Genomic DNA, 23,907 nt, shown 5'->3' with positions numbered 1-23,907 from the left:
TCCTCCGTCATGTGACTGAACCGCGCGTTCTCATTGGTCCGCTTATGCTCCGTGTTTATTTCCGGAAGTAAGTTGTTGTCACTGTCAGACTTTCCAGAAGGACTAGCAAATCTCATATCTACAGCGGCGGAACGACAGGTAAACAGTAAAACTTACACCATTTTGAAGCAGTTTCAGCCTATTTATTTAGCTGTATGATAAGTCAGTTGTCACATCGCTTCAAATAAACATGTTTACGTTTTTAGGTGTAGCCAGTGTTAGCTTAGCTGTTAGCTGTAGCTCTCCGTAGCTTACGTAATGGACTTTTGTCTACGGGCAGATATAATTATGAAAAAATACAACTCATAGAAGCACAAAGTAACGACTGAGGCCATGTATCAGTTTTTTAGCATGGTAACCATGGGAAGGGGCTAATAGTGCCTTGTGATAATGCTAACACGGCCGCTAACTTAGCTTGTTGTAGCAACGTATCAGTGAAATGACGTTAGCCAAGATGACAAACAAGCTAGCTAATGCTGCCCACTCAATAAATACATTACTTTAACATAAGCTTATGGTTTTATCAACAGTGTGTTAATACGTTAAGTATAAGTAATTCTTGAACTATTTGTCACGCTGTATTTTTCCACCTCTCTAGGTGTGTCCTCATCCACAGGATGGCACATTGGTTTCATAGAAACCCACTAAAGGCAACAGCGCCTGTGTCCTTTAATTATTATGGAGTGGCAGGGAGCCCCGCTGCCAACAAGATATGCAAGTATGTCTCTTATCGTCTCCTAATACACTGAGAACAGTGTTATCAGATTGAACTGTGGCTGTGGCCATTATCACGGACTAAAATAGAGCACTGTTTTTCTTCTTACTGTCATGTTGATGTAATGTCCCATGGCATATTCTCATCACACTCAAATCTTCACCTTTCAAGTGTTGGTCAACCAATGTTGGTTTTTCAGTGGTCATAGCTGATGTTTTGAAAGCAGGGCTAGCCAATGGTTGATATATAATGTTGACATCAGCACCAGGAAAACCCATATATAATTCCATTATTCCATGATCATTGCAATGTAGTATACATGGTTAACTTAGCCAGTAACCTGTTGTTCTAAGTGGAATTTTTGTTGGTTGGTGAAACAAAAAAAATGGGTTATGCTGTAGACTTCAGATTGTGACCACATTATTATATATCTGCTGTTGTTTAGGATTGGAGTAACATGGTCATATTAATAAACAGTGATGGGGACTGAGGAAATTTAGTAAAATATTTACAACATCATGCATGATAGTTACAGTGTATGGCTCCAAACTAGTTTGTCACCACCCTTCTAGAGCTCACAAGGTGGAGTGCTAACATTGTTCCACGCACAGCAGCTACACTGACAAGGCTGCCTGCAGATGTGCCTGACATTTTTTTGTTTATTGACCTTTATCTCAAAATGCATTAGTTGAATGATTAATCAGTCTATCACTACTTACAAGATGGCAAAACCTTGTTGGACATAATCACTTTGAACACTGTAATGATGGAATATTTTTAGAGAATTAATTGATTGTTATTTGTTTTGACACATTCAGTGACCTGAGGACAACCAGGGCTAGGCTGCTGGAGATGTTCACTGATGTCACCTGCAACCCTGAGATCATGAAAAATGCCACAGATGCATACTTCTCCCTCCTACAAGGTACATTTAAACTGCAGCATATATGTAAACTAATCTATTCTTTTGTCTGTCTGTAACCCCTCAAAGTGCAGCATCAACCATTGGTGGGTCAGTCAGTACAAACATATGCAGTTAATTTAAAGATCGGGCTTATGCAGGAACATTTTTATACTCTTATTTTAACTTTCTCTTTTTTTTTGGTATGGTGAGCTTGTATGAGTGTGCCATGTTGGATTCAGTGCATGCTTCTAACTAAACACTTGTACGTCCTGTTTTCTATTTTAATTTTCTACTTTATTAGTATAGCGTCCAATGATGTGAATTTTATCTTAGGGCACTTTTTAAATACAGCAGGTCTAGACTGTACTCTTTATAAACCCAATTGCAATACCACATAATGATTCGAGATTGTAGTTGCATCATCCTTAAATGGTGCTTGTTGTCATACATATATAAAAATTAAAGACTCACACATATTTACAAAAAATAAATAGACAGAAATGAAACATCTTGGTGATAAAAGTTGCAGCATGTAGAAAAACAAGCAATACAGAATAAAGATTCTGACCCATATTTCTGCAAGTGTTCATTCCTGGTATCAAAAATGGTATCAAAGAGTGAAAAGAAGGGGGTGAACCCGCTTCACGTACTGAGGCTGTTAGTTCTCTGCAGCCCCAGTTCAGTTCCTGTCAACAGCCCTTTGCTGCATGTTAACCCCCTTCTGTCTCCCTGTCAGATCTTTGGCTGTTTTATCTAATAAAGGAAAGAAGAACTTAAGTTTGGAGACGATTGAAGGAAAGTCTGTCATTTTAAGTGTGGAATTAAGGGACCTGCTAAATGGAAAGGGAAAAAATAATGTACTGTTAATGTTCTGTCACCTGAGGGTAACACTATCACTGAAACAAAGAAGAAATTGTTCCATATGAAAATAGCTTCAAATAAACACGCAAAAATAAAATGTCTCCCCTCAGCAAAAACAATTGATAATTTCAACCAGAGGAACGAGTCAATGAGAACTTGGGAAGTCTCCATCATGGAGATGGATGACAGAATACATGCTATAATAGGTGATGTTGGACTGTCAGCAACTTGCATAAACTTGCATGTGAAGATACGGCCAGTAGGCCTGACAGTAATAGTTACAGCCAATTTAAATTAATGATGATGATATTGTGAGGCTGTATGATTAAATTCAAAATTATTCAAACTGCAGAGTCAAGCAGAATAATGTTAACTACAAAGTGTAATTTGTACAGGATTTTAAAATTCACAATTGCTTCAAAGTAATGAAATATACAATCTGTCAGTCGCATGTCCTACAACAGATCTGGACCACTTAGTAATTGTGTTTGTATCTTTGAGGAAATTCAGAATATAACAAAATTGGTGAATATGAAAAGTTCTTTGAAATCGTTCATACAAACAACTAAAAAGAAATTTGTTTGTACCTTTGGCTCTTGCATGAAGCCCATTGTTCAGACCAACAGAACTATATTTTAAGAGATCCCAAAGTTTCACAGGATACCCCATGGGACGAGACAAAATTTGAAGAAATGTGTGCAAAACATCTGTATTTTATGAAAAATAGTGGCCATAAAAACATGAGGTCTTCAGCTTGAATATCTCAGTCAGTGTAACCATCATATTGCTTCAATAAAGAGTTGGAACAAGTGGATAGAAAATATGCTTCGTATGGTGCTGCCAGACTGGGATAAGATCATTTTTGCATTCTTTAACATACCTGAGGGCAGATCTAGATGTTGAAGAGTCTAAACACTGATTGAAAAAAGTAACTTCATATATTTATTGTTTTGTAATTTATTGTAAATTGTGTTTCTCCTCCTTTGCCTTCTAACATTTCCTTTTTTGATTTTGTTTTGCACCTAACCAGCTGCTTCTCTGTTTTTTTAAACATGGTTGATGATACAACAGGCTTTATCTCATCCTTGGATGGAACTTCACAGGAGAACAAGATGAGGTTCATCCAGAACTTCAAGTGGACTGACACCTTACAAGGAAACACACCAAGGTAAAAACAAAGGCTGAGTTTTCGTAGTTGAATGATACGTGGATGGGTCGCAATTTTAAAGAGGGCAGAAGGAAAGTGCTTTTCAGGAGGCCAGTGAAAGATGTTTTATTCATATTTTAATTTCAGAACTGTTACAGAATTGTGGGCAGAACTGATCACAAAAACCTTCCCTCATAACACAGAAAAGAATCCTGTTGTTTTTATTCTTACTCATGACTTATGGCAATCTAGGGAACATGCAGACAAACGTCTAACATCAATATTATCACTATGTTATTGAGTCTAATCCTGTGTGAAAGTCCTACCCAGCTCCTTGAACTTAATTACATTTTTACCACAAAGGCTTATAAGACAGACGCAGACTGTCTGATCATAGTTTTTACCCTGGAAAACCAGCACCTACAGCCACACTGGGCTGTGTCTTGCACTGCAGGTTTTCATTTATAATTTTAGCATTGTCTACTTGTGTGTTCATACCAGTCTGTAACCCACCATCTGTCCCTGCTCTCCTCCCAGTGCTCAGCAGGATGCAGTCTTTGAACTGGTCTCCATGGCCTTCAATGTAGCCCTCTGGTACACCAAATTTGCCTCAAGATTAGCAGGGAAGGAGAAGTAAGTGTGTATGTGAAATACATCATATTTTGACTAATCATAGATTTTTAAAATACTAAATATTTTTTACTGTCATGTTTGCACTTCAGCATAACGGAGGCTGAAGCGAAAGATGTTCACCGGAGCCTGAAAGTTGCTGCTGGTATATTCAAAAACCTCAAGGTAAGATACATTTGCAGACTAGTCTTCTTACGAAGTTATCAAAGAGCTGTGTGATCTAGGACTGCAGCTAACAGTAATTTTCATAAACGATTAATTGGTTAATTGATTAATAGTATAAAATGTCAGAAAATGGTGAAAAATATTGATCAGTGTTAATTGATTAATTGTTGCAGCTCTAGTAAGATCACAATTCATCCCCAGTCTTACTCTTAAAATTTTCAGGATCCTGTATTATTTCCATGGTATTGATAAGATATAAATTCACTCTTCATTAATATCTGTTTTGTGTCAATAGTTAGGCATCTGAATTCATATTGATTACTTTTCTGTTGCAGATTCAAAGGGACAGTTCACCCCCAAGTCAAAAATGTATTTTTTCCTCTTACCTGTAGTGCTGTCCATCTGTCTAGTTTGTTTTGCTGTTAGTTGCCGAGTTTTGGAGCTATCGGCCAGAGATGTCAGCCTTCTCTCCAATATGATGACTTAGTTCCTCAAGATAATCCACAGGTCTTGTGGTGAGGAGTGTCATGTGGGGACTATGGTTGTGTGCGATTAGTTGACTATACAATTAAACGCAGCACTCTCGCTAGTCGGAACCAGAAATACTACTTGGTTAAACTATTTATCAGTATTTTCTTCATGTACAGTGGCAGTTAATTTTTGCCTCTATAGTCAGGGCATTGGCCCCGTCAGACAACAGGGCCAATGCCCAGATGGCCTGGATGCTTTTATCAGCAAAGTTGGACAGATGACTGCTCATAAAACCAAAGCAGTTTGGCAGTATTTTAATCTAGAAAATGGAAATCAGGTTGAACGTAGGCTGTGTCAGAATAAACTAGCATAGAACCACTCAACTAGAGCAATGTGTAACCACATTCAGCACAGACACAGACATAAATGTGCGAGCAGAGCAGCAGCTGCTGCTAGCAGGGCTAACGTTAGCCACACTGTGTGGCAGGCTGGCGAGTAACATTAGCTCTGGGTAAACAATGTTTACCCGCAGACTCTGTGATCCTTTTTGCTCTGAAACGGTGAAGCATTTAATGAGGTCTTTTCATGTTTTGAAGGTGAATGTGCAATTTTCATATTGCATGGTGCAAAATGATGCACATTTCAGCAGCATTTAGAATACCTTTTTGTGATTGTAGAATGTGATTAATAGCCTCAAATGACTTTTAATACACACAGTATTTTTTCAGACAGCATTAATAGTAAGTAATATTATTAATTAATAAATCGTGCTCAATCTTAACTGCTTTCCAAGTGTTTTCTTACTGTTCGACTAGTCCACTAGTTTAAATTAGAAATTAGTCGGCAGGTCCCTGGTAGGAACTATTTTGTTTATCGAGCTACATATTCCAAATCACTGCACTAGGTAGCTTAGTGCTCATGTCTCATACCTCAGCTGAGGAGAATGTTATTGTTTACATCCTGTGCTGTCACAAGCACAAGCATCTTCTCCATATATAGATGCACACTTCCTTCTGCACGGTGATATGATTGGCAGGTGTAGTTTGATAGAAAGAAAATAGTTCCTAGTCATCAGATGGAAAGGAACACAGACTTCTCTATGGCTGATATCACCAAAACTAGAAACTACTAGAAATTTGAAAAATACATACTTAAGGGAGTTCCAAAGAATTCTCAACATATTAGTCACCTTTTTAAAAGGTCCCTGAAACGACAGCACTTATTTTTCTTTTATTTCCTCCAGCAGTGCACAGGCCTCAGTCAGATGAATACGTCCTCTAAAACATGAAGCATAAAGAAAAAATAAACAACTTCTCAGCTACTGATTTTCTGGCATGTTTGTTACAGGAGGTCCACATCCCTCGTCTCATCACCCCAGCTGAAAAGGGACGAGACCTGGAGCCCAGAGTGATGGATGCATACATCATCCAGTGCCAAGCTGAGGCACAAGAAGGTAAAGTAGCCGTTATAAAGCACAATAGACTTATACTACTGTTTTTGTAGCTACAACTAGCATACATCTTTCTGCTACACCTTTCTACACCTTTTTTCTTTTGTTTGTGTTTGTTAGTAATGACTTTCTGTTGATGTTTTGATCTGAAATTCTGCTGACTCCTCTGAAGAATCTGAAACTTTTATCTTGTTAGTTTGTACCATCTGAGCTGCATGTAGTTTGGGTACAGAGATGTATTTTTCTTTACTCGCTATGTAACCGTGATGAGCAGGAATAGTAAAACTTGTCACTGTGTCGTGATAGTGGTGACATCTTTGCACTCTAATATCTTTACGATTTATGTTGATACTAGTATATCGTCGCCCTACTTTATTTAACTACCAGATCTAAATCCAAGACAGAATGTCCACTTAGAGGAAATAAAGTTGAATGTGCCGTAATCTGAAATTATATCTGAATATTACATTTTCGGACATTTTTCAGACCAAACCACTAATTGATTAATCGAGAAAATAACCGACAGATAAATCGATGATGAAAGTAACTGTTAGTTGTAGCCCCACAAAGTAATTATCTTGGGTAAGGTAATGTGTTATGTGTTATATATCCTATAACCAGTCTATATCTCAAAGTGTTTTAGTTTTATTTGAAAATACAAAAAAGATTACAGATCAGGACTTATGCTTTGACAAAAAAGATCTAAGAGGCATCTTTCCACACCAAAACTCAGAGTCCAGTGACAGTAGATACTAGTAGAAATACAGTAGAAATAATAAATATTACAACAATAATAATCCCTAATCATCTTCTAATTGTATTAATTTTTCTTGATCATCTGTTTCTGTTTTTTCCAGTGACAATTGCCAGAGCGATTGAACTGAAGCATAATGCCACACTCATCGCAGCTTTGGCATTTGAGACAGCAAACTTCTATCAAAAAGCTGGTCAGTATTTTGGCACTTTTCACTATACCTGTTCAAGTATTACGGTGCTTATTTAGTTTTGGAAGTCATTTTTCTTTCTTTATTTGATATTAGTTTTGCGTAAAACACTGTGGAATAATCTGGAGATCATGAGAGGTTCTTATCAGTGATACAGGAACCACAGTAGTTCAAGTTAAATTGTGAACCACAGTTTTGTAGAAATGCATTTCATTTGTGTTGCCTATAAATAAGGATGTGCTGATCGATGAGCCACTAATAGTTATCAGACGATATTTGTTTGAAATAGTTTGATCGGTTGTCTCTATAAAGGGTGAACAGAAGAGCCAATCAAATGATAAGGCCTCGGGTTCAGAAATGGACACCAAGCGCTAAATTTGTGTAGATTTTCCATTTGGTGAGTTTCTGAGAGTCTTGACCGTGTTTTGGTGTCATTTACATCTTCAGCTTCCTGTGTTGAAATGTGACACACAGGCAGGTCCGGGGACTTTATGATGCATTCAGATGCACCTCATAAACTCTGAAATCTACATAGTTTTGTATAGCAAATCACATGGGTACCAACAGTGAGTTCATGGTGCACCTTGTTTACTCAGAAATCTATACTCAGCAGGCCAGGAAAGGTATTTAAAAGGGGGAAATTTCCATTTTTTACATACATAGGCCTACATATGTTGTTAATTTCTTGTACTTTTTACTACAGCATTTTTAATAACGCAATTCTAAAATCATAACAATATCCCATTCATTATTACAGGAGCAGATTTTTTAAATTATATTAAAGGAGACACCTGTAATATTATTAATTTAGTACATCATAAAATGACCAATTGTGTCATCCAAGATCAAGGAAACATTTTAAGTTGAAAAACTCCATGAACACTACAGCCATGGCATCCCCCTTTCAAATTTCCATTCCTGTGCAGAATTAATATTTTTGTGTGCCTGTTTTGCATTAATCAGAGTTCAAATTAAAGCACAGAATGAGTAAGTGTCTGTTTATGAGTCATAAGAAATCATTAATAACCTTGTAGAAGGCGCAGATGTTTATAACTGTTAAATTGAGCAAAATGTCAATGGAGTTTGGCAGGCAGCCACTTAACTCATCGTCCAGAGTGTGTTATTTTGGAGCAGCTAGCTTTTATTTTCAGGATAACAGGCTTAACTTTACATCAACAGACAATTGACTGTTATAAACAGCTGATCAACTTACAGTGGAGGGCTCATGGTCGCTTTTTGTCAGTTTACGAGGTTTCATCCATCCTGCCTGCCCCTGCTGTGTCAGGGGAGGAGAGGGCGAGGGGACAACTTGTTTCAACCACTGTATATTAATTAATTAATAACAGATTGTATATCAAACAGGATTTCAACATATTTAATATACAGCCTTATGTCTGCAATTTGTTGTTTGGACTCCACGACACACAATGACTACATATTACTCCTTTAAAGAAAACTTATCAAATTGTTATCAGCAAACTGTGCTATATTCTTGTACAACAGGTCCCCAAGTACCTTTCAAGTTATTTTATACTACAGCAATATTTGTAGTAATCTCATTTCATCACTTAAACCTGAGGACAAAGACAAGACATTTTCTGACAGTCGTATTAGGACTTTGTATTATGCCAACACTATGAAAAGTCCTGCCTTGTTGTTTATGTAGTGCTGTAGTTAATATCTCTGATTATTCTCAGCTCTCCTCTGTGCTGAGATTCAGACACTCAGTGCGTCGCTCAATCTGTTGCAGTGCCTTTACAGATCAACATCTTTCATTCCACACAGTTTAGTCAACCCAAAAATGGACTTGAACACATTGTCACCCTGCCACCATTTGTGTAAGAGCTCGAACAGGCTATTAAAGGCCATTATTTCTGTCTGCAGACCACACATTGAACACCTTGGAGCCAGAGTGTAGCAGCAAGTGGAGGAAGTACCTTCAGCTGAAGCAGCACTTTTACATGGCTTATGTAAGTTCCTGCATATCCTGAAGCAGTTCACAGTGCTTTGATTTATAAAGGACAAGGAAAAACGATAAATCGAGCCTCTGATTATGCTCATTAATTGTGTTTGCAGGCGTATTGCTATCATGGACAGACACTGCTGGCAAGTGACAAGTGTGGTGAGGCTATTCGATCCCTCCAGGAGGCAGAAAAGTGTACGTATATATCTGTCCTGGTTTGTGTTTCTTCTGCTGCTCAGCTTAAAATGTATTTTTTTTAACAACCTGCTGTTAAATGTAATTATGTATTGTATTTGAGTTTAAACTCTTCAGCCAATGATTCCTCTCCATTTTTGTACAGCTATCTTTGTCAGTAAACACACTGAAAGTTCTTCTTCTCTGGGTTGATTCAGTTCAGTTGGTTAAGTAGCAGGTAGCTGAAGCGTGATGAATTTATCTGCTCACAGGTCACGACACAGGTGTTTCCTGTGTGTTTACTTCCTGGGTGTTGCTGCCCTACTTGTAGACACATCTCATCGTGAAACCATGAGTCACATCTTTCCCTTGCTTCCCTTCCTGTGCTTCACTGCCTGGATTTGTTTTGTATTTACACGAAGACCTGTCTGTTTAGGCTACTCCCGCGCCGAGGCGCTGTGTAAAGAGTACCGTCAGACCAAAGGACCGGGCACCACAGCCAAGCCGTCGGAGCAGCTGTTCTTCCTCAAACTGGGCGGCCTCATTAAAAACACGCTGGAGAAATGCCAGAGAGAAAATGGCTTCATGTGAGTTAGTCGGGAAAGACACAAACACGCATGCATGGAGACCCCAGAGACTGCACATTTATTGTTGTTTTTTGGGTGGAAACACCTATATTTCTGACATGGTGGCAAACATATTCTAGTGGAAGCATTTACACAAGTTCACATGCAAGAAAATACACACAGATATTTAGTTGCATTAATGGCATCAATTGCTGACTTTTGACTTTTCCAGAAATATACTTGAAATATACATGAATTTCATTTTGAATGGGAAATGGTACTGAACAACTTCTCAGCAAAACATTTTGTCGTCAGTGACAGTTAATCATCCCTGTCTTGTTGTAAACACACCTGATTTTCAGAACTGGCCACTTGTGTGTCGACATTCACAACAAGAGTTATAGTAAAAGTCCCATACAATATCTCTTCCCTCGCAGAAACAATGCAACATGCTTTATAGTAGATGTTTACTCAGTCCCAGGGTCTTCCACATTTTTCAGGCCACGTACCCCTTAGCTCATAGAGTGAACGTGCAGGGACCCTCTACTACATATATTGCATTGAATATGTTTCTGGTTGCTTGTTTACACTCACCTTTAGCTGCTAAGTTAGTAACATGGTTAATGTTAGCTGCATTAGCCTCGTCCTCTGTACTTTCAGTAGTGGTTTCTGAGGTGGAAAGTATGTTAGTTTCTTGCTTCTGAAATTACATAATGTGGTTGTGGTTCTCAGACCAGTGCAGCAAATAGGCCATTATGTTTCAATAATGCATAACAAAACTATTTCACAGTTAGGTATAGTTGCCACACAGTGATCTGGTAGGTTTTGCTTACACTATGCTGTGAGACATATTTTAACTTTGGAGGAAAAAACATTCAGAAATTATCAAGCAATAATTTGGTTGAAGACCAGCACACAAAATAGCAATAATCTAAAACATCGATCCATTCAGTTTCATTTACAGTTGTTTGGGATATTTCACACAGGGACTGAAACGAACACCCTCAGTGTGTGAATTATGGGTAGATTTTCCATTTGGCGAGTAAATCTCAGAATGTTTTCAATCCAATCCAGATTTATATAGCACATTAAAAAACAACAACAGCTGACCAAAGTGCTGTCCAATCAAAAATAGCAAAAACCATAAAAATAAAATGTTTGTACAAAAATAGTCATGTGTTGCAGCTGGACACAGAGGTGGCTACAGGTCCTTTAAAAAGTCCTAATTTTAAAAATGTACTAATAAAAGTCCTTATAAATTATTAAATAGTCTTAAATTCTGTTTGGGAAGGTCTTAAATATTTATTTACTGAATGCTCTGAAGGTAGTCGATCCTGTAGGCTGGAGATATACTTGCTGTTTAACCGCATGTTTGCTTATGCACTAGTAATAATTTTATACTGACAATAAACTGTATTCACTCACAAGAGTAAAGAGTTTAGAGAGTACTTTTATTGTAAAAGGCTTTAAAAGTCTTACATTTAAGTTGCTGATTCATGTTGACATCCTGTTGCGGTTTCTTTATTTACTCACTTTACAACCACAGTGAAGCAGTGGATGATGCTTACAGTGTATTTTCTCTGCTGCTTAAACCAACTTCTTTTGTGCTTACTACTGTGATGTACAACAACAATAGAGGAGGTTGTTACTCTTCTACTATCTGTGCTTCAGAACTCACCCTACTCAAAGGCACAACCTGGTGGCAGAAACTGTACAACACATCCACAGACATTAATGCTGCAAAAAAAATACTAACTTAAGAACGATGGATCCCAGAAAACATGTTAGATCGCTACAGTTTGGAATATAAACATGACTTGCCTAGAAATTAATGTCAGTTTAACCTGTTAAGTGAGTTGAATTGAATTATACTCAAAAATTTAATTGCAGGGCCCTTGATAACCAACAAAAAGGAGTTCATAGAAGGAAATACCCATAAAAATAAACATAAATGATCTTGTAATTATGAAATGACCGCCCACACTTGTAATAAAATATCTGGCAGGATGGCTGAGAGGAATGTTTTTGGGCCTAATTTTTTTTATATAATGTTGACATAGTGAAGTAGATTATGCACTGAAACGAATTTAGATGTGACCCAAAAAGGTAATTTATTATATTTTCTGGTAAAATATGTAGAAAATATGTAAAAAGAAAAATTGCAGAGGTTTCAGACTGAGTTCTTATTATATAAAAGTCATCAGTGTGCAAACTGAACATAGTGTATCTTTCCCAGTTGCAACATATTTGGTTGCTAAATGAAACTTGGATTCCAAAAGAGTTGGAACGCCATGTAAACCGTAAATAAAAACAGAATGCTATGATTTGCTAATCCTTGTCGACCTATATTCAATTGACTACAGTACAAACACGAGATACTACATGTGAAAACTGAAACTGAAAATTGTATTTTGTCAGTATACACTCATTCTGAATTTGATGCCTGCAACATGCTCCAAAAAAAAGTCAGGGAACCACCTTGTTACATCAGCTTTTCTTTTAACAACACTCAGTAAGCGTTTGGGAACTCAGGACACTAATTATTGAAGTTTTGAAAATGGAACTGTTTCTCAGCGGGAGACAGGTCTGGACTGCAGGCAGGTCATTCTAGTACTTAAACACTTTAACTACGACGCCACACTGTTGGAACATGTGCACAATGTGTCTTGGCATTGTCTTGCTGAAGTAAGGAGGGACGTCATTGAAAAAGACATTGTCTAGAAGCAGCGTATGTTGCTTCAAAACCTGTATTTAACTTTCAGCATCCATTGGGCCTTCACAGATGTGACAATTCCCCATGATGCCTTGGGCACTGACATATCTCCATACTATCACAGCTGCTGTATTTTGAAGTTAGTGCTGGTAGTGCTTTTTCCTCTTTAGCCCAGAGGACACAATGTCCATAATTTCTTAAAACAGTCTGAAATGGGGACTGGTCAGCCCACAACACACTTTTCCAATTTGCGTCAGTCCATCTCAGATGAGCTCGGGCCCAGAGAAGTCATCGGCAGTTTATCAGTTTAAACATTAAATATCTTGTCTCTGTACTGTAGTCAATTGAATATAGGTTGAAACGAATTTGCACATTATTTCATTCAGTTTTTCTTCATCTTTTACACAACAACCTAACTTTTTTGGAATCATAGTTGTAGATCCAACACAAGTGCAATACTAAAGTCTCTGTGGAATTGCACTGAGTGGCAAGTCTTCCCGTCTTTAACTGTAACTTTGGACTTATTTCCTCAGATACTTCCATAAGGTCCCAGTTGAGGCGCCCCAGCTGGAGTTGAAGGCGAGCTACGGCCTGGCTGAGCCAATCCCCTTCGAGCTGCCGCCTCTCAGCGAGCAGTGCTCTGCAGAGACCTACGCCACCTTTGACCTGACCAAGGGAGCCAAAAATGACAAGGTACGGTTCAGTCATTTCATTATCCCACATGGAAAGAAAGTACAAAAACATAAAGTATAAAAATGTTTCCTGTACACACAATATCCAGAACACAATAAAACACAAAATGCTAACTTGCCTGTGCAGATAAAGCAGGAGTTTTTACTTTTATTGCACTTAAACCAGGGTACGCTAAATCTAAGGCTACCTCAAAGATACTCAAGGTACTGCGGCTCACCTCCAAGTTTAATCCCACAAAGGCTGGAAGACCTCATGAAATCTTAATGTGGAAACAAACTTTAACAGTTTACATCTGTGTGTGAGGCTGCGTTGTTTCATATCCCTGTTATCGATGCTTTAAACTCCAGGCCAAACCCAAGGAGGAGGAGGTGAAACCAGTGAAGGAACCAGATTTGAAGCCTCAGAAGGACACGGGCTGCGTCGTCTCCTAAACCTCCCACAGATTTCCACCTTCAGCCTCATGCTTCACTACCATCGATTGTAATGATGGCATCCTTATTTCCTTTCATGTAAACCTCCATAGGAAAAAAAATGTATTCTTTTTGTAATATTAATCCATGGTGTTTTACATTTATATGCTGAAACATGCGTATTGTATTTGGGTATGACAGCCATTGTCCTCTCACCGAAGCCAGAGCCAGTCACATCCTCTAAAAACATTTACAAAGATGGAAACTTCTTTCAGGTTATTGTTAGGAAATTACACGTCAGCTGACAGGATGACTTTAAATTAGGTCTTTACATGAGGTCATGTCGAATGAATCAGACAGTTATAAACAAGCCTTATGGGTAAAGTAATTCTATTAACGGTGCCTTTGGCTGCAATGTACGTACACCTGTTCACTGTGGCTCCTTACAGAAGTGTCTGGTTTGAACTTTCTTGGCACTGGAGTGCTCTGGCTTGATCACATATGACTCGAACAACGGGAAGTGGCCTCTTAAACATCCTGAAAAAATGGCCTCAGGACATACAGATCTAAAAAAAAGGTAGTAGTAGAAACTGAAATGATAAAAAGACAGATTTTTATATTGAATATTTACAAATGTAGGTAATCGCATTCCCACAATCAGCCTGTATACTTCAATACTTTAGGTGACTTGAATGCATCTCGAGTTCATGAAACGCACTTCTGAGAATTAACAGAACTGAACCGTAAATTGACAGTGGACAGATGAAATGAACAAAACTACACGTGTTATTGCTGGTTTGTTTTAGCTGTAGCAGTTTACAATCAATATTTGATTTAGATCACATGATGTATGTACTGTAGTTCTTTTTGTACATAACATGACGTAGCTTTTTTTTTTTTTTTTTTTTTTTTACTTCTGCCATTAATTCTGGACAACTTTATTACTAGATGAGGCTGAATCATTGTTTAACTTGCTTTGGGATTCTGGGATATTATCCCTGATTTGATACGGAAGCCGAGAATGGCCGCGCTTGCAATTACTTTTTTATCAAATTTGCAAATTAAAGGAGCAATATATGGCCAGAGTCCAGCAGTCTAATTGGTGAGTTGGGACCATAGACTGTAGAGTGAGAGCCGAGTGTTAGCTCCTGCAGTTTACTGATGGTGATTAGGTGATGTGATTTTGAGCAGAAAAACTTAACATATCGATTTTGATTTGCAGTTGCAGTTAATGATGACAACTTTCAAGTTTCTACTACTCAGCGTCAGGACTTCTTTGGTGTTTTAAGACACTGGAAATGTCTGGATATGCTGATGTCTAGAGAGTTAAATCGGTTGATCATCATCTCAAGATGAGATTATGTAACAAAAAAGTTAATTGCAAGCACAGCCATTCTTGGCTTCCATAGGTTGAAGTTGGTCTTAATTTATTTCTATTGTTACGTAATGGTATTTTAGTTGAGAACTGAAAACACTTAAGACAGTATACAATTCTATGTAACTCCAATCATATGTTTTTTGTGATGTTGATTTTCTTTTTTTGTGATTCAGTGGATACACCCACTGATACATACAGTGAAAGGCTTACTCTTGGAAAAGATAAAGTTGCAGAGAGAGTGCTGCTGTCAATAGCTAACACAATGTATGTACTGTACATCTGTTGAGTGCTGTCCCCTTCCTTATAGACGTAGATGGAGGCATGAGCGTTGTCTAATACTGGGGGTGGTAGGACACAAAAATTCTTTGATGTGTGGCTAAAGATCTCCTCCAGCTACTTCACAGAATTTGCTTTTATTGTCAAAACTGTCCCACTTTGAACATAAACAGTTAAAGGGACAGTTCAGATTATTTGAAGTGGGGATGTAAGAGTTATATATGCTATATTTGGAATATTTGCTGTGTTTCAGAGAGCCTTTTCCGATGAGAAACCACTGTTATATACACCAAATATCATTCTCTCCAAACCAACCAGACTCCACAGACAAAATCAGCAATTTTACCTTGCAGAACACAGGACTTGACGCTTTACAGCTGCCTGGAACTGATAGATTATATGTGTTATTGTGTAACTTTGGTGTTTTAAAGGATAGTTTGGTCATAACAAAAGTCACACAATAACACAAATAAACTAAACAGATTGAGGCAGTTGTAGACCAGCAACTCCTGTGCTCTGCAAGGTAAAATTACTGATTTATTCTATGGAATTTGGTTGGTTTGGAGAGAGCAAAATTTGGCTTATTTAATGGCAGTGTCCCGTGTCAAAATGTGATCTAGACAGCAACGAAGAGTGGTGAAAATATTCTAAATATAGTGGGTCTTTCTTTAGGCGACTAAAATATATTTTTCTGCTGACCCCATCCACAGCATCGGTTTCTTAGCTTCCAACACTGGGACTCCTGCTGCTTCTCCATCTGGGGGATGTGCCAGCTACCATCTACTGTAGGTAATATGCTGACTTTGTATGAATGCATACAACCCCACTTCAAAAAACAAAAACTATCCCTTTAAAGCTTAGCTATCAATATCTGGAAACTTGTATAAACTGTATTATATTGCTCACATGTACTCATTTATACCCCTACATGTATATTATCTTACCTGAGCAACAGCAGTGAACAGCAGATGAGTTCACTTTCTCACAAAATTTCATTACAGCACAACACCTTAGCACTTTATGTTCAGTTGTGGAGGGCTGTCAGCGGGGAACCATAATGGTCGAGGTGTTAAATATTGTTCATCACACCTTGAACAGCGAGGTTAACATGGCAGAAACCAGACCAATGCTAGTCCTTTATTCTTTCCAAGGCAACTGTTTATTAAAAGGGCGTGTCACATGACCGTTACAGTGTACACTCCTGTAGCTCATTATTCCTCCTCCGATGGTGTCCTTCATGTAAAATGTATTCCAAACCCTATTAAATCATCCATAAAACTCTCTTCCATGTCAAGTGTTCCTACTTTATGTGTCACCATCACTGTCAGAACAATCAAATCATCCAAACTACAACTTAACAAATTGTCTTTCTGAATATTTGGTACATTTTTACTCCTCACGATCTTTCCGGAGCTGTCTCATCACCACCCACAATTCAAAATTTTCAGCTGTGAGCAGCTCGTCTGTTGTGAATTACACTGTGGAATAATCAGAAACACACCCTGGAAAAAAAAAAACAGTTTTCTGGTATGACGACAAACTCTTTGACAGACATTTTTCAAACATTTTGTTTCAAACAGAATCACACCTCCTAAGAACATCTTGCATGGTGTAGTATAATATTTTCAACCAGTCTAAATGCAGAGATACAACAATCTAGTTATGGCTGTCAAACAGACAGAAGGTAAACACAGAACGGGTCGTACAAGTAGAAATAAATTAAAAAGAAAATACAGAAACTTAAGAGTAAATCAAATAAATTAAGGTGCTGAGCAAGGGGCTAGATTGAATTATTTTCAGATACTAGTGCGCTGAATTTTCTGTCATGGGTGTTTTTGATCTTTCTTCTGCATTTATTTTGGAAAGAAAATTCATTTATTTATTTATTACTTGATAATGATAATACATGAATATGATAATATGTTAATGATTACTCCTTTCTGAATATTTCTGTAGGAAAAGAAATCTCTTTATGGGCTTGGAGTTCAGGTAATCATGCAAGGAGGCTGAGCAAAGACGTTATGTAATAGTTGGCATTATGGGAAATGAGAAAATGTATTTTTGGAACTTGATCCATACTATGGACTAAAAATCTTTTTACTCCTTTTTGACAGTAAACTGGGTTGTGGACAAAACAAGACATACGATCATCTTGCACTTTGGGAAACACTGAACAATATTTTTCACAATTTTCTGACATTTTATAGAAAATGAACTGAATAAACATCAGTTGCAGCCCTTTTGAACAGTAATAAAAGTAATATTACACACGATTTTGGGGGAAAAAGGTATTAGTGCATGACTGCAAAAAGAGTATGATTGCCACCTTGTGGTTCACATTAAATCAATCATCCGTCTGGGCTCCACTTTTCTGTTAGAAATTTTAAATTTTAGTTCATATGTCAGGTTGAGTTCAAGGGAAACATCCAGGAAAAGTGGTCTACTGGACTTGAATATTTCAGTCTACATCTACAATATGCAGATGTGATATCAAACAGTGAAATATAGCTGACCGTCTGACCAACTTCAGGACAAATATTGGGAACATTAAGGTTTAAGTGGCTAAGTTTGGCAACACGCCTCGACATTCTACACACCGCGACAAGCCCTGCCCCCTGAGCTCAAAGAATGAAAACGATTGCATTATGGTGACAGCTCTGTTAACTACCCGCCTGTGATAAAGTTTGCTCTGCTGTGTTTGGCTGTCTCAGGTTTCAGGACTGATCCTGTATCCTGTAGTTGTTTTCCTCCACACAGCAGAGTCAGCCTGGATGGACACACAGCACAGCTGGGACATGAGAGACAAATGACAGATGAAGAAAGCCTTGTAGCGTCTGAAGAATGAACGACAGCCACCAGGAAGTAAGTGTTGTAATAATGAAGCAAGACGAACACAGACGTTAGCTTAGCTTGTGTTCACTGACACTGAAGCAAAGTTAACTTTTAACGGCTGTTTGTGACCGGCCATGGGTAAATGTCCACTCTGGACCCTGATGCAGTATGTTGCCGGACATAATAATGTGCCATAAAGACAATGTGTCTTGTAAATGAAAGAGAATGCAAACTCAAGTTGATGTAAAGACCTGTGCAACCTGTCAGACGTCATTAGACATCCAGGAGACAGAGTTCGGGGGCTCCACCGTGCCCAAACAGAGGAAGATCATCTACTTCTCCAGCGGTGAGACTCTGGAGGTGGAGCAGGAGGAAGACAGTGAGGAGGAGGAAGACGAGCAGTCATCAGACAGACCTCCTTTCAGAGAACCTACAGAAAGGGTGGGGCACTGTTTAAAGGAATAGTTCAGGTTATTTTAAGTGGAGCTGTATGAGGTACTTATTGAAAGCCAGTGTACTGTAGAGTCAGAGGGAGTGCCAGCATGGAAGCTAAACAATGTACTTCAATGGACAGGGTCAGCAGGAAAGAATATTTTAGCCACTTAAAAAAGGTCCACCTAAAAAAATCAATATCAGTTAAAGTGTATGCGATATTGAGAATATTTTCACCACTTTACTTTGCTGTCAGACAGCCTTTTCCACCAGGAAACTGCCGTCACGCAGACCAAATACCGCTCTCTACAAATGAACCAAACTCCATGGGTGGAATGAGTAATTTTACCTCACAGAACACATCACAGAACTTTGGACTTGCTGGTCTTCCCCTGCCTCGATCCATTAGTTTGTTTGTGTTACTGTGTGAATTTGGTGAATCTGAACCAACTAACTAAAAGACCAAAATCAGACAATAACACAAACTAACTAATTGAGTGAGGCAGTGGTAAACCAGCAAACCCCATCTTCTGTGAGGTAAAATTACTGATTTTGCCAATGAAGTTTGGTTGGTTTGGAGAGAGTGATATCTGGCTTGTGTAACAGCGGTTTTCCTGTCAGATGAGGCTGCCAGAAGGCATTTTCTGATGCAAAACCATCTCTGTATTGCTGTCCCTGTCCAACCCAACCAAACTCCATGGGCAAAATCAATAATTTTACCTAGAAGAGTTGCAAATGTACCACTGCCTCAGTTTTTAGTTTGTGTCACTGTGTGACTTCAGTGAATCTGAACTATACTCTAAAACACCAAAGTCAGACAATAACACAAACAAAGTAACAGATCGAGGAAGTGATAAACCAGCAAGTTACGTGTTACTACAAGGTAAAATTACTCATTTTGCCTATGGAATTTGGTTGGGTTGGAGAGAGCATTATTTGGCTTATATAATGACCATATAATGACCACCCATTGGAGAAGGCTGTCTGGAGGCAAAGTAAAGAGGTGAAAATTTTCTAAATATAGCGTACACTTAAACACGTATTGATTTTTTTTTTAGGTGGGCCTTTTTTAGGAGGCTAAAATACCTTTTGTTGCTGACTCCGTCCACAGGAGTTCATTGCTTAGCTTCCATGCTCGTGCTCCGCCCTGGTTTTCCTAACTGGGGGCGTGCTGACCACCATCTACTGTAGGTAATACACTGGTTATCGATAAGTACCTCACACAACCCTACATCAGATCATCTGAACTGTCACTTTAAGGGAGAAATGTCATGTTAGATACCATTCAGTAGCAGTTATGTCATCTGTTTGTTCTGTCTCTTCCTCTTCAGCCTAGGCTCTCATTCAAGAATGTGGCCATTCTAGTTGCGAGGATTTCCCTTTTCAGTACGTAACGTGACAATTAAATACATTTAAATTATACTGAATAAACAGTAGGCCTTTAATTGTGGCTATGAGGAAAAGTCTCACTTGTCTTGTTATTGTGTCCTTTCCAAAATTAGCCTGCGATTTCCTTGGAGGGAGACTAGCAGGTGCACTCGGACTGAACGCAGCCAAATACCAGTACGCCATAGATCAATATCATCGTGACCTCAAGGTAAATGTCAAATGCAAGAGGAACCAAACAAGCAATCTGTCAAAAAATAAACCAGAGTGTCATCTTAGATACTTCAGTAATAGTGTGACTTATCAGGGCAGCAAATAGGATGAAGCTGCCCGGTCTATTAAAGGGATAGTTCTGATTATTTGAGGTTGTATGAGGTTCATTTATATGGCCAAAAGTTACTGTGCTATAAACAACTAAAATTATATTTTGCTGCTCACCCTGTCCACAGCAGTACATTGTTCAGGTTCTGTATTGGTGCTCCTCTCTGCCTCTCCAAACTGGAAACATGTCCACTGGCATTTATTGCAGATTATACACATAGATTCCATTATCACTGACTCTGTATGTCCTTTATCTCACCCACAGAAAAAAAGCAGCCAAACCACAGACGGTCTCAGGGAAGGACAGGCGGAGATGCTCCACCTCTCTCATGGACTGGATGGGAGTCAATACGGAGCTACAGGAGACTTGAGACGCCCTCTGGATTCTCAGGAGAGTTGTGATGAGAAACACATGGACAGAAATGCAGGATGTCACAACAGAGGCTATTCTAGGGATTAAAACCAAAAGAGGAAAAGCGATGAGGGCTGTGACTTGATGTGAAAATGTTCATTTAAAGTGCACTGTTTAACACAATATGCATTATGCTTGTTTAAAGAATAGTTAGGCTGTTTATAGTATGGTAAAGTTACTGTGTGAAGGAAAAAAAACATGGACAATTTGAAAGATATTTGTGTGGCCACTGCTCTAAACCATGGTGCAAGATTGAAATTTTGTTCATGAGATAACCAAAATAAAGTATCCCATCATGAATGTAATAAAAGTTGCTATGTCAAAGAGACAATTTATATTGCTGTTTGCTGCTGGCATAATATTGAAAGGAGACGACAAAATATAGTCATGTGTGAAATTCTTACGGAAACTCATTGTATTATACTAGTTTCATAAATAAAAATAAAAATGTGAAAAGCTGTCGACGAGGATGGGATTCGAACCCACGCGTGCAGAGCACAATGGATTAGCAGTCCATCGCCTTAACCACTCGGCCACCTCGTCCGCTGTAACATATCTAAAATAATATCAATATAACCCTTAACACACGACCTGAGTTATTTTAATGATATACATATGAAGTAACACTTCCTCGACAAATAGTAAACAGCTAGGCGTATGTTAGCTATCATGGCAGAGGCAGGAATGTACTTTGCTAACATTAGCTAAGGTGCTAGTAAGCCATGCTAATGTGCTAATATGGCAAGCTAACATTAGCTACGACTACAGCTTCAAAAGTTGTGGACGTGTCATCTGCAATATCCCCTCGTCCATCCCAAAGCAAACACAACACTTTAACCAGGTGACATCTAAGTAATGTTACGTTTGCAACATGAACAGGTAAGTTAAATTTTCAACACCGCATTAAGTTAACTACTTAAGCGTTAACGCTAACTAAGTTTAAAGTCTTAGCGATGCAGTCACGTTGATGTTACTAAAGGCTAATAAAAACCGTGAACTGCGATGTTTTTGACAAACGCCGTTATACACGATGGTCGTTGATAGAGGCTTGCATGTAGCTCATGCTACGTATTAAATTCACCGTGAGTCACTAACACTAGATGTTGCTAAGAGTCAAAAAAACACTCCGCTTCACGTTTCCTTCCATTTCTCTTGGGTCTGTGTGCAGGGTTGCCAGATTTGTGCGAAAAAACCAGCCAAATAGCCACTCAAAACCAGAACTCAAAATATGCCTATACAAAACCACATATATACACTTTTTTGTAAAGTCCAACAGTATTGCTATAGTTTCAAAAATGTATTACAGTATCTACAAAATAACACCACAAATGTTAGGTGTATCAGCATTAAAAGCAGTTTTTCCCAAAACAGTTCTTTCACCCAGGTCCTAAAACGGACTTGTATAGTTGGTATATTATCATAAATATAGCTGTGAACACAAACTAACCTGTTGCTTTCTCTTTTCAGACCTTTTCTTCCTCCCTGCCTGCCTGCCTGGACAACACAAATAAACAGTTTCTACTTTAGACGCATTTACTGTAATTAATAAACTTACGTTACTTATATTTTAGTCATATACTTACCGTGAATATTTCTGTGTGCATGCATGTGTGTATGTGCGGATCTGGCCTGGATAGTAACTGAGTAGAAACGTATAGATTCATGTAACTTGCATACAGAATAGGTCTGCCCAACCCGCGTACACGCGTCAAAAGCAGCCCAATTCCGGGGGAAAATCGCAGACGTGGCAACCCTATGTGAGCGTTACATACAACACTACTGCTTCCTTCTGTTTCGTTACATGTCAGCTTTGCAAAATGACATCCAGATTGTGAAAGAGTTTGTCGTTGCCTCCAATTAAAAAACAATAACTATAAATATTTCCATTACCAAACAATTTGAAGATTTGTAAATGGGCCTATCACAAATAACCATATTAGTAGCTGCTCTTTTCAGTGTTACAGCCTACTAGAAATCTCTTTCTACAGTTATTCATAAGAGCTCTGAACGTTGTTGTTGTTGTTTTGTCATAGTGACAAAACTGCTGGAACTGTAGAGTGAAATGCTGCTGCTCCATCTTACTTCTTCCTCACTGCATTTGTGAATGTGTGCACAGGCTGTCCTTTAAAATCAGGCTCAAACTGTGTGTTTAAACTCATCAATGCAGACATGGTTATTTGTGACCATCTAGTGGCTGGATTAGCTCACAATTACTGTTTTTTTTTTTTCAAAATTGCTCAGCCCTGCTTCAAACTACAAAGACATACATACATTAAAAAAGGCTGAGTTCCCTAAACTGTATCTCTGAACTGTCTCTTTAACCAAACCTCACACACGTAGATTATTCTATATGATCTCCATTTAATAACTAATATGCAGAGGTGGGAAGTAACAAGTACAAATACTGTACTTAAGTAGATTTTCCAGGTATCTGTACTTTACTGGAGTACTTATTTTTCCAACAACTTTTTACTTTTGCTTCCTACATTTTAACACAGATATCTGTAGTTTCTAATGTTTACATTTTCTAAACAGGCTCATTACTTTAGTTTTAATGTATTTGTTGCGAATTCTCAATTATTTTTGTTTTGCATCATTGCGCTGCTTTCTCAACCTCAAGACTGATTTCAGCCTAAATGGATGGAACAATAACATAGAGAAAAAAAGATTCCATGGTGTATCCATCTGTGTGTAACATACACCACAGATGTAACAATGAAAATGATGCAAAAGATGTAACAAGAAGAAAACAATGTAAAAGATGTAACAAGAACAAAATGACGTAAAAAAGGTAACAAGAAGAAAGTGATGTAAAAGACTTAACAAGAAAATGCAATAAAACATGTAACAAGAAACACCATAAAAGATGTAACAAGAAGAAAATGACATAAAAGACTTAAGATAAAACACCACAAAAGATGTAACAAGATAAAAATGACAAGTTGAGGTTCAGCTCAGTTCTGCTTTGCACAGAAACAGCTGGTAGAAATGTCCTTCAGAGGGCGACATTTTATTCACTGAGTAA

General features: G+C 38.2%; 2 protein-coding genes and 1 non-coding gene across 3 annotated transcripts; 2 read left to right on the top strand and 1 right to left on the bottom strand.

The window, feature by feature from the left end:
* The first annotated feature begins 29 nt into the window (after window positions 1–29).
* Window positions 30–14,204, top strand: brox (BRO1 domain and CAAX motif containing). The gene is made up of 13 exons (XM_084737869.1): window positions 30–138; window positions 638–757; window positions 1,573–1,679; window positions 3,591–3,687; window positions 4,204–4,299; window positions 4,389–4,461; window positions 6,280–6,385; window positions 7,240–7,329; window positions 9,211–9,296; window positions 9,403–9,484; window positions 9,900–10,050; window positions 13,276–13,435; window positions 13,783–14,204. The coding sequence occupies exons 2-13, from the start codon at window positions 657–659 to the stop codon at window positions 13,864–13,866; spliced, it is 1,233 nt and encodes a 410-aa protein (XP_084593995.1). The 5' UTR covers window positions 30–138; window positions 638–656; the 3' UTR covers window positions 13,867–14,204.
* A 3,835-nt stretch (window positions 14,205–18,039) lies between these two features.
* Window positions 18,040–20,930, top strand: LOC146314044 (protein FAM177B). The gene is made up of 5 exons (XM_084737063.1): window positions 18,040–18,361; window positions 18,599–18,772; window positions 20,095–20,149; window positions 20,266–20,360; window positions 20,736–20,930. The coding sequence occupies exons 1-5, from the start codon at window positions 18,341–18,343 to the stop codon at window positions 20,928–20,930; spliced, it is 540 nt and encodes a 179-aa protein (XP_084593189.1). The 5' UTR covers window positions 18,040–18,340.
* Window positions 20,931–21,343: 413 nt separating this feature from the next.
* On the bottom strand, window positions 21,344–21,425 carry trnas-gcu (transfer RNA serine (anticodon GCU)). Its single transcript has one exon. It is a non-coding gene; the product is annotated as a tRNA-Ser (tRNA).
* Window positions 21,426–23,907: the final 2,482 nt, after the last annotated feature.

The sequence above is a fragment of the Lutjanus erythropterus genome, chromosome 15, assembly GCF_056507025.1.
Source record: "Lutjanus erythropterus isolate fLutEry1 chromosome 15, fLutEry1.hap2, whole genome shotgun sequence".
NCBI classification, from domain to species: domain Eukaryota; kingdom Metazoa; phylum Chordata; class Actinopteri; order Lutjaniformes; family Lutjanidae; genus Lutjanus; species Lutjanus erythropterus.
This window is presented reverse-complemented; position numbering and strand designations above follow the sequence as displayed.

Coding starts and splice junctions, on each gene's coding strand:
- brox (XM_084737869.1), top strand. CDS start 657: ATGGCACATTGGTTTCATAGAAACCCACTAAAGGCAACAGCGCCTGTG. Junction 4,300..4,388: donor AGATTAGCAGGGAAGGAGAA/GTAAGTGTGTAT, acceptor TTTGCACTTCAG/CATAACGGAGGCTGAAGCGA. Junction 10,051..13,275: donor CAGAGAGAAAATGGCTTCAT/GTGAGTTAGTCG, acceptor TTATTTCCTCAG/ATACTTCCATAAGGTCCCAG.
- LOC146314044 (XM_084737063.1), top strand. CDS start 18,341: ATGAACGACAGCCACCAGGAA. Junction 18,362..18,598: donor TGAACGACAGCCACCAGGAA/GTAAGTGTTGTA, acceptor GCAACCTGTCAG/ACGTCATTAGACATCCAGGA. Junction 18,773..20,094: donor TCAGAGAACCTACAGAAAGG/GTGGGGCACTGT, acceptor CTTCCTCTTCAG/CCTAGGCTCTCATTCAAGAA.